Source organism: Panthera pardus, unplaced genomic scaffold (genome assembly GCF_024362965.1).
Source record: "Panthera pardus isolate Hobbes unplaced genomic scaffold, ASM2436296v1 HiC_scaffold_15, whole genome shotgun sequence".
In the NCBI taxonomy this organism is placed as follows: domain Eukaryota; kingdom Metazoa; phylum Chordata; class Mammalia; order Carnivora; family Felidae; genus Panthera; species Panthera pardus.
This window is the reverse complement of record NW_026526710.1, coordinates 22,007,568-22,022,652: the sequence shown is the minus strand read 5'-3', so window position 1 is coordinate 22,022,652 and position 15,085 is coordinate 22,007,568. Positions and strand designations below refer to the sequence as shown.

Sequence of the window (15,085 nt, the reverse complement as noted above, 5' to 3'; positions counted from 1 at the left end):
CATGATGGAAACCTGAGGGTCCGTTGACCTATCCATCCATCTGTCCTTGGGCAGAGGCTGGGGTCTGAGAGAGCTTGTGTGTATGGGACACGGTAGGTACCAGATACAGGGCCTCCTGAGCTGGACTGAGGAACCAGGGACTCATCTGGGTGAAGAGGAACCTCCTGAGAGTGTAGTGTGATCAAGCCTGCACTTGGGGTGGACTGTGGAGGCCAGGGGATGGTAGGAAGGAGTGGGTTTCAGGGCAAGAGGACAAGTGGAGTGTCTCTTAACCCCAGGATCCTGGTTTTGGACAAGCACTTGGGAATTCTTGTCCCTAGCCCCAGCTGAGTATCAAGGAGTCCCACGTGTGTCCAGTGCTGAGACCCAGGCTTCCATTGCCTTTGCAGCTGACCCCCAACTTGGCCTTTTCAGAGCCAATGAGAGCTTGGGGTAGGGTGTGGACCTGCACTGGGTCCTACTTGCGTCCTCAACCCTTCCCTCTTACCACCTCAAGCACCCCTCAGGGGCCCAATGTCCTCCTTGGCTCATTTTGAACTCAGGAAAAGTGTCTGAGCACGGTCAAGTTTGAATGGGATCCCCAGCAGCAGCATAGCCCATGCCTGCAGGCCCAGGGGTAAACTGGCCCCAAGTCCCACGTTTGCTGGTTGAGCCTACTGAGCCAGGCTCCTAGCCTGGGTACTGCTGATGCCCTTCGTCTGCCTCAGTGGGCCATGCCACATCATGGACCAGTGCTCCACACCAGCACTCACCCTGGCCAGGCGTGTCGGCCCTCATGGGGCACCACTGGGCTGGTGCAAAGCCATCTGAAGACTTTCCTAGTTGTTTGCCTCTACCCAAGGACAGGGCCTTCATGGAATACTCCTGCCCTCAGCCTGTCCTGAGCTCCCCAAGGGCCTGAGCCCTCTGAAGATAGGGCAGCCCAAGATGTAGTTCTATCATTATGGGTTGAGTTGTGTGCCCCCTGAAAGATCTGTTGGTGTCCTAGTGCCCGTGCCTCAGAATGTGACCTTAATTAGGGTCTTTACAGAAGTAATCAAGATAAAATGAAGTCATTAGGGTGGGCCCTAATCCATTGTGACTGATGTCCGTATCAAAAAGGGAAAATTTGGACACAGGGACAGACATGCATGCAGGCAGAATGGCCTATAAAGACGAGCTATGCTGCATCATGCTAAGAAACTACCAGAAGCTGAGAGAGACCTGGAACAGATCCTTCCCTGGTGCCTTCCAAGGGAGCGTGGCCCTGCTGACACCTTAATCTCAGACTTCTGGCCTCCAGAACTGTGAGACAATAAATTTCTGTGGTTTAAGCCACTCATTTGTGGTACTTTGTTATGGCACTCTAGCAAACTAATACAATTGTGACCTTCGCTCTACAGATGAGGAAATTGAAGCTTGGGGAGATACCATAATAGTGTGTCAGTCCCCTGGCAGGTGGGAAGGCAGAGTCATGAGGCCAGGAGGGAGCAGGATGAGGACAAGGTACATCCTGGGGTGTCTTCCCTTGGGCCATGGCCCTCCCATGTTGGTCTCATCTGCTGCCCTGTACCACCCCCATCACCTCACTTACCTTGCCCTTGCCCCTGTCCCCACCCTTGGCCATGCTTTCTGCACAGCTCCTGCCCCGGGGCCTTTGCACTTGCTGTCCCTTCTGGTTGAAGAACTCTTCTCCCCCTATATCCAAACCACACTCTCCCTCACATCCTGCAACTCTTTGGTAAAGTCTTGGGAGGCATCCCATGTAAAGTTGCATTCTGCCTTGCCTTGGTCCCTGCTCTATTTTCTATAGTGGTTAGCACTGTAACGTGCTATACATTTTGCTTGATTGTTTCTTGAAAGTCTCCCTGTCAGAATGAGAGCTCCAGGAAGGCAAGGCCTTTCCTCTTTTGCCCATCACTGTATCCTCATGCTCAGGCCAAGTAGACATTTGAGCCAAGTATGATATTGCTGGCACTTCCCAAACTGCCATTCATTTAGGCCTTGAAGTGAGACCCTTTTGCAGTTAGAAGGGACCCTAGGAAACTATCCCTTCTAGAAGTGCTTTTGATGTGCCACACGGAAGGCTTGGACCTGACCTTGGCATAGCTTAGCTAGTCCTCTCTGCTCATCACCAGATGCATCGGATCCCTGAGTCCCCTGTATGGGTCCTCTTTTCCCAGATGGATGGGGAATTCACTGCCTCTTCAGATGCCCCTTCCCAGATGAGCTGCTTCTGCTCTCTAGCTCTGAACAGCCAGTTGAGGTATGTTGGCATGGAGTCTGGAGGTGTGGAGCTGACCAATATGGAAGCCAAATCTGTGAGTAAACAAGACCAGTCCAGGAATGCAGCTTGGCCTTGGGGCTTGTCTTGGCAGGTCTGAGCTGCTGGCCTTCTACCTGCAGAGACACCCTCCCATCCCTCTCCCTCCCCCGACAACCCCTCCTCTGCCCCCCTCCAACACCTGGTTTTTTGGTCTCATCTGCCAGCAGATAGCATCATCTAGGCTCTTTAGCAGATACCTGGTTCAGCAGATACCTGGTGGAAACAGGAATCCAGAGAGAAAAGTTTCCTCCCACAGCTTGGGCTAGAATTCCAGCTTCTAGGCATCCATCTGAGGATGGAGTCAGATGGAGACTGTGGGAAGCCAGCTGTAGTGTGTCTGAGGTCTCAAGGCTGAGGCAACTTGCCAAGCAAATGACAAAGTGTGGAGAGGTTGCTAAGGCTGGATGGTGCCATGCCAATGGATCCTATGAGCTCTGACCACTGGGCCAGGGCCAGCAGCTTGCCCAGCCACAGGGAAGCTGGCCTCCCTTGGCCAAGTCCAGGAGCCAGAACCTCATGGGGCTCGTTCACATTTTATTGTGAAGTAGCTTGTGCTAACCACTGGAGCAGCCAGGTGAACAGAAAAGGGGTAGGAAGGGACGGATGAGCCTGGGTAGGCCTCTAGCTTCCTCACTTGCAATACTCTCTCTCACCACCTTTTTGTTTTTGTTTTTCAAGTTTATTTTTTAGTAATCTCTACACCCAACATGGGGCTTGAACTCACAACCCTGAGATCAAGAGTCACATGCTCTTCTGACTGAGCCAGTCAGGTGCCCCTTTCCCTACCTTTTAAAATATTTTCATTTTGAAATGATTTCAACTTAACTAAAACCTTGAAAAAATAGAACAAAATATTCCAGTGTCCTTCACCCCAGTTCCCCAACTATTAACACCCTATCATTAGCTCTAGTAATATAATTACGACCAGGAAATTAGTGTTGATATAATACCACCAGCTACCACCTACGTTGAATTTTTTTGTTTTTAATTTGAGAGAGAGGAGAGAGAGAAGGGCAGAGGGAGAGAAAGAGAATCTTAAGCAGGATCCACCCTGGGATCATGACTTGAGCTGAAATCAAGAGTCGAATGCTCAACAGACTGAGCCACCCAGGTGCCCCAGATCTTATTTGAATTTTACCAGTTGTTCCACTTATATCCCTTTCCTGAGTCAGGTTCCAATACAGGTTCCTGAGTCATGATCCCACATCACACTTAGTTGTGTCTCCTGTAATTGAAGACAGCTTCTCAGTGTATCTTTGACTTGAATGATCTTGACACGTGAAAAGCACCTGCCAATTTTTTTGTAGAATGTACCTCATTTGGGTCTGATCTTTCTTCATTCAGGTTTTGTCTTTTGGGTAGAAATACCCACAAGTCAGTCATGCATGTCCCTTCAAGAGGCCCACAATATGTCCCTTTGCTGGTGCTGACTTTTCTCTTTATTTTTATTGAGGTTACATTAGTATACCACAGAAGGTACATTTTAAAAAATGTTTTATTTATTTTTGAGAGAGAGAGAGAGAGGCAGAGAGAGAGAGAGAAAAAATGCAAGTGGGGGAGGGGCAGAGAGAGAGGGAGACGGAATTCGAGGCAGGCTCCAGGCTCTGAGCTCTCAGCAGAGAGCCCTACCTGGGGCTTGAACCCACGAACCATGAGATCATGACCTGAGCTGAAATCCTAAACTGAAGTCGGACTTAACGGACTGGGCTACCCAGGAGCCCTCAGAAGGTACATCTTTAAAGTGTAAATTTTATGTTAGGAGGTGTATACATTTGCTGGTGATCTCTTTCATTTGGCTAGGTGGTGTCTCAGGTTTTTCTCCACTGCAGTTACTATTTTACCTTTGAAATTAGTGTCTCGGGGAGAAACTTTGCAGCTCCCTAAAACAACAAAAAAAGTCCGTGCCAGTTCTCACACTTTTGCCCGCTATTTTTAGCATCCATGACTTTTGTCTGCAGGTTTGTGCAGGCTGCCAAAAGGGAGATGTTCTATTTCCATTTATTCACTGGGATTCTGGTCTAAGGATAAACTGTCTCTTCTCCCATTTTACTCATACCCTCCCTTTTCTTAAGTTTCTGAAACGGTGTGTGTTATTACCGAGTGGAAAAATGCCGGACAGTTTAGCATATGTCTGGTTTTTTTTTTTTTTTTTTGTTTTGTTTTGTTTTCCTCATGATTATGTTTAATGGTTTTAATTGGAGACGTGTAATGCCGGTCTGTGTACTGTGTCGTCCGCATTATCTAACAAAAAATTTTTAACGTCTATTTATCTTTGAGAGAAACAGAGTGCAAGCAGGGGAAGGGCAGAGAGAGAGAGACACAGAATCCTAAGCGGGGTCCAGGCTCAGAGGTGTCAGCATAGAGGTCCACGCGGGGCTCGAGCCCACGAACCGTGAGATCATGACCTGAGCTGAAGTCCGAGGCTTAACCGACTCAGCCACCCAGGCGCCCCCATTTTTTTTTTTTTTTTTTTCGAATGTTTTCCTCCGCAGGATCTAAAGCAGCTAGGCGCCCAGTGCTCCCGGCGCTTCCCGCGCTCTCCCGTTCCCGGCATCCTCTGTGCTCCTCCTTCCCCCGGCATTCCCTGCGCTTCCCGCGCTCTCCTGTTCCCGGCATTCGCCGCGCTCCCAGTTCCCGGCGCTCCTCGCGGCCGCCGCCCTCCTCACGGTGAGCCCCGCCCAGGAGGCGACCGTTAGCGCGGCCGGGGCCTGAGCGCCTGGTTCCGCCCACGCGGCCGCGCTATTGGGCCTAGCGCCGTGGTCGCTAGCGCTGCGCTTCGCCGATTGGCAGCCTCCGCAGCCCGCTCGGCGGTCCCCCCCAATGCGGGGTGGCCGCGCGCAGGGATTGGCCGCGAGCCGCCAAGGCCCTCCCTCTGCTCGCCCCGCGCGGCAGGCGGGTCCCGCCGACCGGAGAGAGCTTGGGCGGCCTTTCTAGATAGCGGTATCCGTGGCGGTAGCGGCCAGGCCGTGAGGGTCTCCCTGCTTTGGTCGGGCTGCGGGCAGCTCGGGCAGGCCGCGGGTGCTGGAGGTAGGTGCGGGGCGCGAGGGGCGCCCCGCGGGGTCGGGGCGGGCGCTGCGGCCTGCGCGAGGGCGCGCCCTTCCCCTCCCTCCTTCTCGGGCCGAGGGCTAAGGGCCCGGGCAGCGAGGCGGGGCGGGGCGGGAGGGCGCGAGGCGGGGCAGCCACGCGGAGTCCCAGTCTTTGTGAAGCATCATGGCCGCGGGCCTCAGAACGCGAGGCGGAGGTCCCGCTGTGGGGGGTGGAGGGGGGGCGGGCCCCAGGCCCAGGTGACGCCGACTCCGGTCGCACTCCCGCCCGGGTAAACAGCCCGAGTGTAAAGAGGCCCCTTACTCTGTGGGCCCGAAGCTGTAGCGTCGCTTTCAGGCGGGAAAGGTATGAACAAGAGTAGTGTTCGCCCAGGACCCTGCCGGGTGTAACAGTTTGGGAAATCTGAGAAGTCGCCCAAGTCTTTTTCTCCACCAAATGCTCATGGATTGAGTGTCACGTAGATGAACGGATTGTGGTTTTGTTGTAACAATGGTCGTGGTAAAAATAAACGGAGCGGGGCAACCTGTTGATAGTGATACCTGTCAAGTATCATTCGATGGACTTGGGTTGCTCATGGTAGGAATTTGATTTGCTGTTCTGCATGCTTGCATGTACCTTGTTATCTGATGCACGGCAGTCCAGGCTAGGGCTGGTGACTGTGAGGACAACCACCAGGTGGAGACCCTCTGTTTCCTGGCCGCAGACTGGACTCCCAGTCACGGGGCTTTTGGCAGACTGGCCCAAACCCTGCCGCAGGCTGTCACTCACCAAAGAGAGTGAATGGCCAGTCAGCGGTGCGCCTGTGAGTACAGGATGTGAGGTCTGTTAGAGGATGACAAAAGGAATGGATGAGGTCATACTGCTGCTGGGTTGGGCGGGAGGCTGCAGTGTGAGAGGCTTGACCGAAAGGCAGCAGCCCCAGCATTGTACATCACAGCTGCTGCCTCGATGGCCACCCCAGCAAGTGGACTTCAGTGAAGGGTGCTATCCAAGCCTGTTGGTTTTACCCTATGTGCCAGGGATCCAGGGGAGCCTGCTGCGAGTCTCCTGATGGCTCACAGTCCACTTGGCAACCAAGGTTTACGTCCATATGTTCAGTCAGCTGAGGCAGTAGTGGGGCCGATGGCAGGAGTCACTCTTTGAGCCCCTTTACGGCCAGGCACTCTGTAGGGCACTTCCTGGGGATGATTTTATAATCTGACCATGACCTTGGGGGTAGGAAGCCTGAATTTCACTGGTTTGCCTGGTCTTGGTCCCTCATAGTAGTTGCCCTCCCCCTTTTGGTGGTCTCATCCAGGTTCCTGGCTTTAATGCCCTCTTCCTGACATCTCCCATTGCCTTCTCCAGCCCAGGCCTCCCTTCTGAGCTGCTGCCTCTTCCATATATCCATGTATTACTTTGATGTCAAGTAGCCACGTCCAAAACCAAACCCTGATCTTCACCCACCCCACAACATTTCTCATGCTGCCTTCATCTCCTCAATGCATGACAGCTTTGTTCTTGAGTTTAGAGTCACCTGGATTCCTCTCTTAGGCTTCCGTGCAACACTCAGGACCATTTCTTAACACCTCCAGCTTATCACGCTGCTCTGAACTGCCTGGTGAGCCTCTTAGTTCTTCTCTTTGCTCTCACCCTTGCTCTTCCCTCTACTCACCCATGGTAGTTTTTCTGGACACAGAATGGTACTTTTAAACTGTAAGATAGTGTAAAACCAAGGAAGTGAGGAGGGGAGCCACCTAGCCTGGGTGGTAAAGCAGCTTCACTACTTTCTAGCTGTGTGACCTTGAGCAAGTTGCTTAACCTTTCTGTCTTTAACCTCTCTCTGTGCTTTGTGAGAATGCCTAACACTCTTAGAACAGGGCCTGGCTGAGTGTTGGCTGCCACTGCTGTCCTTGGATCATGTGACCTCACTGCGTGGACCCTCTTGTCCAGTAGCCCATCTCTCAAGATAAGGGCTACAGTTCTTGTCTCACTCCACCCTTCAGCACACTGCTTTTACCTGCACTTCTGCCCCAGGGCCTTTGTTCTTCTCTGTTAACCTGGAACATCCCTCCTCCCACCCCCCTAGCTCACTCTCTTCTGCCTACAGATGGACTCTGGCTGTGCAGCCTTCAGTCTGCCCTTTCTGAAACTGCTTCCCCTCCCCCAACTCCTTGCTTTGTTTTCTCTGGAATACTTCTCACCATTTCTTAGTTGTTTGTCCATCTCTCCTGCTAAAATGTGAGCTCTGTGGGGCAGAGATTTTGTCCATTGTGTCCTTAGCATCTAGAATGGTTACATGTGCCACATGGAAAGCATTCAGCAAACACTTGTTGAATGAGTAGAACAAGCTTACTAGAGGAAAGTAAGGAACTTACCCAAGACTGCTCCATTGTGAGCTCTGAACCTTGAGCTGCTGCCCGCCCCCTCCCTCCCCCCCCCCCCCCCAAGGGCTGGGCAGGCTTTCCTGATCTCCCAGGGAGAAAGAATGGTCTCTTTCTCTACAGCTCTCTGACTCCACCTTCTGTACCTCTTCCAGGGTCATTATCATCTTTGCTTTGTGCTTTGATCCTGGCAGCTGCTTGGCCTTATAACATGGTGGCAGGTGTCCTCCTCCTGTACCACCCATTGTTTTCAACCCCCCTCCCCCCGCCATTTTCAGCCCCGAGAAGCACAGATTGGTTCTTGATCTGTGTTCTGTAGTACTGAACATGCTGACCTGTCTGTCCTTCTCTGAAATGATCTTTGTTGGTTGCCAGGAGACTGGCCTTATTCCACTTGGTGCTCCTCCTGCCTGTTCGGCTGTAGCCACCTTAGCGTTTACTGCAGTTCTGTGTCTTGTTATCCGCATGCTGTATTCCCTTGATCTTTAGCACCTTTAACAGATAAATCTTTGGGGGAAGTATCATTAAATTTCCATTGAATTCAGAAATGTAAGGACATCTTAGAATCTAGGAAACAAGAGTGACAGTTCAGTGGTCATGGCCCTTCCAACTGCATCCAGGCAGTGGGGACCTTGTTTCTTGTTCGTGGTAGTACATCCCTTAGAGTAGATGGCCAGTGAATATTGATTGAATGAATTAATTAAATCTAAACAAATCTCTGGTTTGTATGTTGCATCACCTTGAAACTACAACCACCACCCTCTAGTCCTTCACTGTAAACTTCTTAAATGTGTGATGTCTGCTGTCTTCTGTTCTATCTGTGCAGCCAGTCAAGCTGCCCTGGGTGGGCATGGGCATGCATGTGCATATCTGCACCCATGTGCATGGCATGTTCATGCGTGTGTGTGTCAGCATGGCGTGGGAGTGTGTGTGCATACACATTTGCGTCTGCACGTGCTTCTCCTGCTTTGATGTCTGGCCCTCCCGCGGACCTCTGGGTTTTTGGATTGTCCCTCTGACCTGCCTTTTCATGTCATCCCTTTTGTTGTCCTTTCTCCGAAGGGAAGCTTCCCAGAGTGACATCCTCAACCCTCTTCTTGGTCTATGTTGCTTCTCTGGGCAGCCTCTCTCCTGTGATTTTGGCAACTACCACCTCGCTGATGTGTTCTGGCCTTCTGTTTCTGGGCCAGTCACAGTTGCAGAGCTGCCGCCTCAGACCTGTTGGACAGGTCTGCCTGGAGGCTCCGTCCATTCTCCTCTGCAGGCTTCTGCCTGAATACTGGAACACGGGGGACCCTCCAGGGGAGAAGCCTCATTCACCTTCAGTTCCCTCTTGTCTCTGCTCTCCACCTCTGCACGGTCAGCAGTGTGGTCAGTTCTGTGTCTTCACTGTTCTTGAGGGCTCCAGCCCTGTCAGCAGAGCCTCTTTCACACCTTTGTCCTCTGGCTTGGAGGACTGCCTTCTATGCCTTGGGCATAGGCACTGGGCCTGGCACAGCAGTCAGTCCCCTTTTTCAAATAGGGACTGAGTTGTGGTGTGTGAATCACTTGACCCTTGGTGGCTCCTTATTGCCCCCAGGATGGAGCCAGGCCCCAGATGGCACCCAGGACTTCCTATGCCTTGGCTCCAGCTGTCTCCTGAGGCTCCCCCGACCGACCCTGGCCAGGTTCCCTTCCCCACAGCCACCACCCCCTCCTCTACTGGGAACAGAACCATGCCACCTCTGGCGACCTCAGCACGCTGCATCACTGTCCCGGTCCACGTGCCACCTTGTGGGCCCAGGAGAGCCCTGGGGTCCCTGGGTAGCAGAGCGCCTGGCCGTATCTCTGAGGCCCTAGTGCCGCAGAGTTGAGCTGAGGGTCTCGCACTCGCCCTCTGACTGACCCAGCCCTAGCAGGTGAGTGGATCCATGTCGCTCTGATGGCCAGAGGGAGGCCACACACCTTATGTGTATTCTGGAAAGGGCAGCCTTGCACCGCGAGCTTGCTTACCTAATAAACTGAGTTAGGGGAATGCTGCGGTGAAGTTTAGCCTAGTTTTTTAAAATCTTTTTTGAGTGTTAAGATAATACTGTTTTTGTGCTTCTGAAGTAGGAATTACAGTGGACAATTAATATATTTAACTTTGGACTTAAATTATAATTTAGGTTTTGAAGGAAAAGCATAGAGCTAATTTGTTTTGAAGCCTAGAAGGTTCTCTAAGGCAGTAGTATTTTAAGTTCTTTACTACACTGTTAATAGCACTTGGTTCTCAGTGCCAATGAAGCAGAAGGTTTCTGTCATTTTGTGACGATGTTTTTAAATCTCTTTGCAGGTGGAAGAAGAAAGGTGCCACTTTGGCATGAAGACAGACTCGCTTAGTCGTCAGTCATTTAAGCTGAGTGCATTGTGATTTCCAATAATTGAGGCAGTGGTTCTAAAAGCTGTCTACATTAATGAAAAGAGCAATGTGGCCAGCTTGACTAAGCCGCCAGCGTGTGCAGCGCGGGCAGGACGGTACCCGGGTCTCAACGGACTTGTGCATGTTAGCTGTATAGATTTATGTAAGGTTTTTTAAAACTCTGGTCTTTTAAAATAGTCTTAACCACTTTTACTATGGAGACATATGAGAGTCCCTCTCCTCTCCCGCGTGAGCCCGCAGGAGAAGCAGTGATGGAGAACCGAGCTTGCCCCCTCCAAGCGCTGCCCCGTGAACAGTCTCCACCACCTCCCCTGCAAACGTCCAGTGATGCAGAGGTAATGGACGTTGGCTCTGGTGGTGATGGACAGGCCGAATCCCCTGCTGAGGACCCGCTCAACTTCTACGGAGCTTCTCTTCTCTCCAAAGGATCCTACTCTAAGGCCCGCCTCCTCATAGACCCGAACTGTAGTGGCCACAGCCCGCGCACCGCCCGGCACGCACCTGCGGTCCGGAAGTTCTCCCCTGACCTTAAGTTGCTTAAGGATGTAAAGATTAGCGTGAGCTTTACCGAGAGCTGCAGGAGTAAGGACAGGAAGGTGCTGTACACAGGAGTGGAGCGCGACGCTCGCGCAGATTGCGGTCTGGCCCTTAGCCCTGTCAGTGGAGACGTGCATGCTTGTCCTTTTGGCGGGAGTGTTGGGAACGGGGTAGGCGTAGGGGGTGAGAGTGCTGATAAGAAGGATGAGGAGAATGAGCTGGATCAGGAAAAGAGAGTGGAGTACGCAGTGCTCGATGAGTTAGAAGATTTTACTGACAATTTGGAGCTAGATGAAGAAGGAGCAGGCGGGTTCACGGCTAAAGCAATCGTGCAGAGAGACAGAGTGGATGAAGAGGCCTTGAACTTCTCCTATGAGGTATGTCGGCGACCCCTCCTTTGGAGCACTCTTAGCAAAACCCAAAGAGAGGTGTTGGGAACTGCAGCATCTTTTGAAAGCTGATGTTGCAGAGAAAAAAAACAAAACCAAAAACCCGTATGAGGTGGAATGACGTTAATGTGGAAAAGAAAAAGCCGTAAGAAGTCCAGGTTTTTAAGTTTTCCAAAGGTTTGGCTGAGTAGTCGACCTTGTACTCTTTATGCAACCTGAGTTGGAAGGTGCTGCCGAGAAGCACTTCCTGGTGGGATGTGCACCTGTATCAAGCATCAAGCATGTTGGTTGCAGTTGTCAGTTTCATCCTGTTTGTTTTTCAGATGATCACGCAACATAAAGGCATACCGAGGCCCCACTTGAGAGTGCCTCATTTCTGTGTCTGTTCTCACTAATGCTGTTAAATTTGCCTACGGTACAGGAACGCGGGCTCCGGGGGCCATGGTGTCTGAACAGCATGTTTTGCAGGATGATTTTGACAACGATGTCGATGCTCTGCTGGAAGAGGGCCTTTGTGCTCCCAAAAAGAGGCGAATGGAAGAGAAATACGGAGGAGACAGTGACCATCCGTCTGATGGAGAGACAAGTGTGCAGCCAATGATGACCAAGATTAAAACCGTGCTAAAAAGTAAGTCAGCCGGTTAGAAAGTAGAGTGTTTGTGGGACAGCAGAAGTGTAGGTTTGAGAGCCCTCGGGTGCCAGGTGGTGGTCTGGGCAGTGGGCACATATTTGATGGAGGACGGCCATGTCTGATGAAGGGGAAACAGATAAGACACAAGGATGTAACAGATGCATGACAACCCAGGGGCAGGTTGGGGTGTCGGCTGTGGATACACACCACAGAGTGGCTGGTGTTGTGGAGAGGAATGGGGAGGGCACTTCTGATGGGGTGAGGAGGAGGGAATGTTGTATGCTGGGAGATGACAAGATAGGCAACTAGAGAGTGTGGAGGCCGAGGCCAGAGGCAGGTACAGCACCACGGCAGGGGATGGTTGCAGTCTGGGTTCTGGATTCAGTAGAGGCAAAGGTATTCCGAAGCCGCACTTGGTTTTTGGGGGTGGTGGAGGGAGTTGGGAGGCACCCAGTGACATGCTTGTGCTGCTGCTTTGCCAGTGTGGTATAGGTCAAAGAGAAGTCGGTGTCAGTTTCTAGCTTTCCTGGCCTGGAGGTACCTGTGAGTGTCCAGGTGGAGATTAGGCAGTGGAAAGGGGCTGAACAGATGCGTGGGGACTTGGACACACAGTTGAGACCTTAGGCTGGGGGCCGGGTTGCAGAAAGTGGCCTGGTGTGATGGGAGGAAATTGAGGGGCCTGTGGTGTCCTGTCTCTGACTAGAGTGGACGTGTCAGCAGTGCTGGCTGCTGGCACGTGTCTGCCTGGGTTAGCTAGTGGTTGGAACAGAATGGGTGTTGGGTTTATCAGCTGTAGATGGGGATAAGCCTAGGGCCTCAGCTTCTGGGAAGAAGGGGTGTGGGGGCAGTCTTTACTTCGGTGCCTCCAGATATTTGCTTTGTACTCTTTCTGTGGTTTCAGCAATCTGAGCAGACAAAGTCCTGTTCATCCTGAGTGGCCCACAGGTTCACAATATGCCTGTGACTGCAGGCATGCCACTTGGCCTGCCTGCACTGGGCAGTCCTGTACCTTTCTCTCTGCAGCCTTCTCCGCCTCACCCACCTGGCAGCCTGCCCCATAGTGCAGCCTCCCAGGAGCTGCAGCATGGGCCTCATGCTCACAGGCGGCGTGTGAGCTGCATGTGAGCTCTTCAGATGGCTGGGCCAACTTTATGACTGCTGGTTGTCACAGATGAGTGATCCAGGTGCACCTGCCAGTATTGCCATGTTCTGGTATCAGGTCAGGGGTTAGCACTGCTGGGTGGGGACCTGGCACTGGGATACCACTCCCTTTACCATGAGAGTCCCTGGTGCCATTTTATTGTATGTGTATTTTTTAGATTTCATTTGCTTTTTTCCTTTTGTTTCTAAATTTCTTACTTGCACCCAGTACCTGTAAGATAATTAAGTTTCCGTTGAATCTTTGTGCTTTTCCCAGTAACCAGGCCTGTCAGTGGCAGATGTCAAGTGGGTAACAAGTCTTGAGTCTTTTTCTATGACTGCATGTTTACATGGTTTAGCAAGAACTGACTTAGAAATTTATGAATTGTGAGTGTTTCACATGCTAGTGAGAGCATGCAGCTTAGGTACAATGAAGGCATGTTATCCAGTCACAGGGAGCAGTGGTCGACAGACATGCAATTTATTAGCAAAGCTAACCCAGTCCCTGGGGTGCCTCTGGCCACAGCCAAGGCAGGCAGTGAGGAATTAATGCCCTTGATGCCCACAGCTGTGCAGGCAGCAGCTGAGGCTATGATTTGTGTCTTATAGAATCTCATCCCAGGCTCCTTCACGCACCACATGCTATTCTAGGTCTAAGAGTACAGCAGTGAACAAGGTGGACAGCTTCCTGTGTTGAGGAGGAACTTAGATTCTATGGGTTAGAGCTATGTAAACACAACAATTGAGCAGCGTTTCATGCATAGGAGGTGCTGAGCAGCAGATGGGGCTGGGACAGGCTCTGAGGAGGGCAGGGTACTCCCCTACTCTCCTAGTTCTTAGAGGTTTTTTTCAATACTTGGTTGGCTTTACTGTTCTCATCTGCTTGTAATTTTGAAGACTTCCATAACTCGGAGAGTTTTTGAAGTGATTGTGGGATGTTCTTGTCTTTATGTAGGTCGTGGCCGTCCTCCTACGGAACCGTTGCCTGATGGATGGATCATGACATTCCACAACTCTGGAGTCCCCGTGTACCTACACAGAGAGTCTCGGGTGGTCACCTGGTCCAGGCCGTATTTCCTGGGAACGGGAAGCATACGGGTAGGGGATGCATCAGTCATGAATTTAGTCTTGTAAGTTTGCAGACTGAACACACACACGTTGCACTTGCATCGTAGCCAAGCAGAGGCAGGTGGAAGGCATCGGATGTTCAGACCTTTGGGGTCATCCTTGTAATCTGTGTTGCAATTTCACTATCCGCAGAAACATGATCCTCCTCTGAGTAGCATTCCCTGTCTGCATTATAAGAAAATGAAGGATAATGAGGAAAGAGAGCAAAGCAGTGAGCTTGCCCCCAGTGGGGAAGTGTCCCCTGTCAAGCCGCTGAGCCGATCTACGGAGCTGGAGTTCCCCCTGGAAGAGCCTGACTCCATGGGAGCTGACTCAGGGCCCCCTGATGAGAAGGACCCACTGGGGGCTGAGGCTGCCCCTGGGGCCCTGGGGCAGGTGAAGGCAAAGGTCGAGGTGTGCAAGGATGAATCAGTTGGTAAGTTTCCTTCCTTCCTTGTTGGTTGGGACCCATCTGCAGGGATGTGGCTATATTCCACGCCTTCCCTGCAATCACATTCCTACTGCTGAAGGCCACTTGTTCCTAGTTATGTTTGTGAGGAAGGGGCTTCTGGGGACCTGTGTCCACTCTTATGTGGCTAGAAAGGTGCGTCTCCCTGATCTTAGAACCCGCCTGGTCTGCAGGCCCCACATGGCCAGTGCTGCCACAGAGGTGGCTACAGTCAGTGCAGATCGGCCTTTTTCTCCAGTCACTTTTGTGACCTTTCCTGAAATTCTGGTTTTTCAGCAGGATGTGCTCTCCTGGCATTGTTTTGATTTACCTTGATGGGCCCAGAGTGAGCTTCGTCAGTCCATGGACTCAGCACTGGGGGATGGCCACTATTCTGTGGACATTTCCTGCTTCAATCCCACTATTGTTTTTGGCTGTGTTGGTGTTTCTCTTCTTTTTTTGTGTGTTTTTTAGCCTAGGCCTCCCCATTCAGTTTCTTTTTCTTTTAATGTTTGTTTTTGAGAGAGAGAGAGAGAGACAAAGTGAGAATGGGGAAGAGGGAGAGAGAGAAGGAGACATAGAATCCGAAGCAGGCTCCAGGCCCTGAGCTGTCAGCGTAGAGCCTGACGCGGGGCTCGAACTCATGAACTGAGAGATCATGACCTGAGCCAAAGTTGGCCGTTCAACCGACTGAGCCACTCAGGCGCCCCTAGGCTTCC

The 15,085-nt window shown here is 51.7% G+C and overlaps 1 protein-coding gene across 2 annotated transcripts in view; it reads left to right on the top strand.

Moving 5' to 3' along the window:
* Window positions 1-5,175: 5,175 nt before the first annotated feature.
* Window positions 5,176-15,085, top strand: part of DGCR8 (DGCR8 microprocessor complex subunit) — a 37,175-nt gene continuing 27,265 nt past the window's right edge. Inside the window, exons 1-5 of one of the 2 annotated variants that reach the window (XM_019435588.2) lie at window positions 5,176-5,332; window positions 10,028-11,028; window positions 11,509-11,668; window positions 13,767-13,909; window positions 14,072-14,354. In XM_019435588.2, the coding sequence (XP_019291133.1) occupies window positions 10,309-11,028; window positions 11,509-11,668; window positions 13,767-13,909; window positions 14,072-14,354 (1,306 nt within the window). In that variant the 5' untranslated portion in view covers window positions 5,176-5,332; window positions 10,028-10,308. Of the gene's footprint in view, window positions 5,333-5,545; window positions 5,696-10,027; window positions 11,029-11,508; window positions 11,669-13,766; window positions 13,910-14,071; window positions 14,355-15,085 lie in introns of those variants that run through there. The other variant, XM_019435589.2, reaches the window with a different exon arrangement.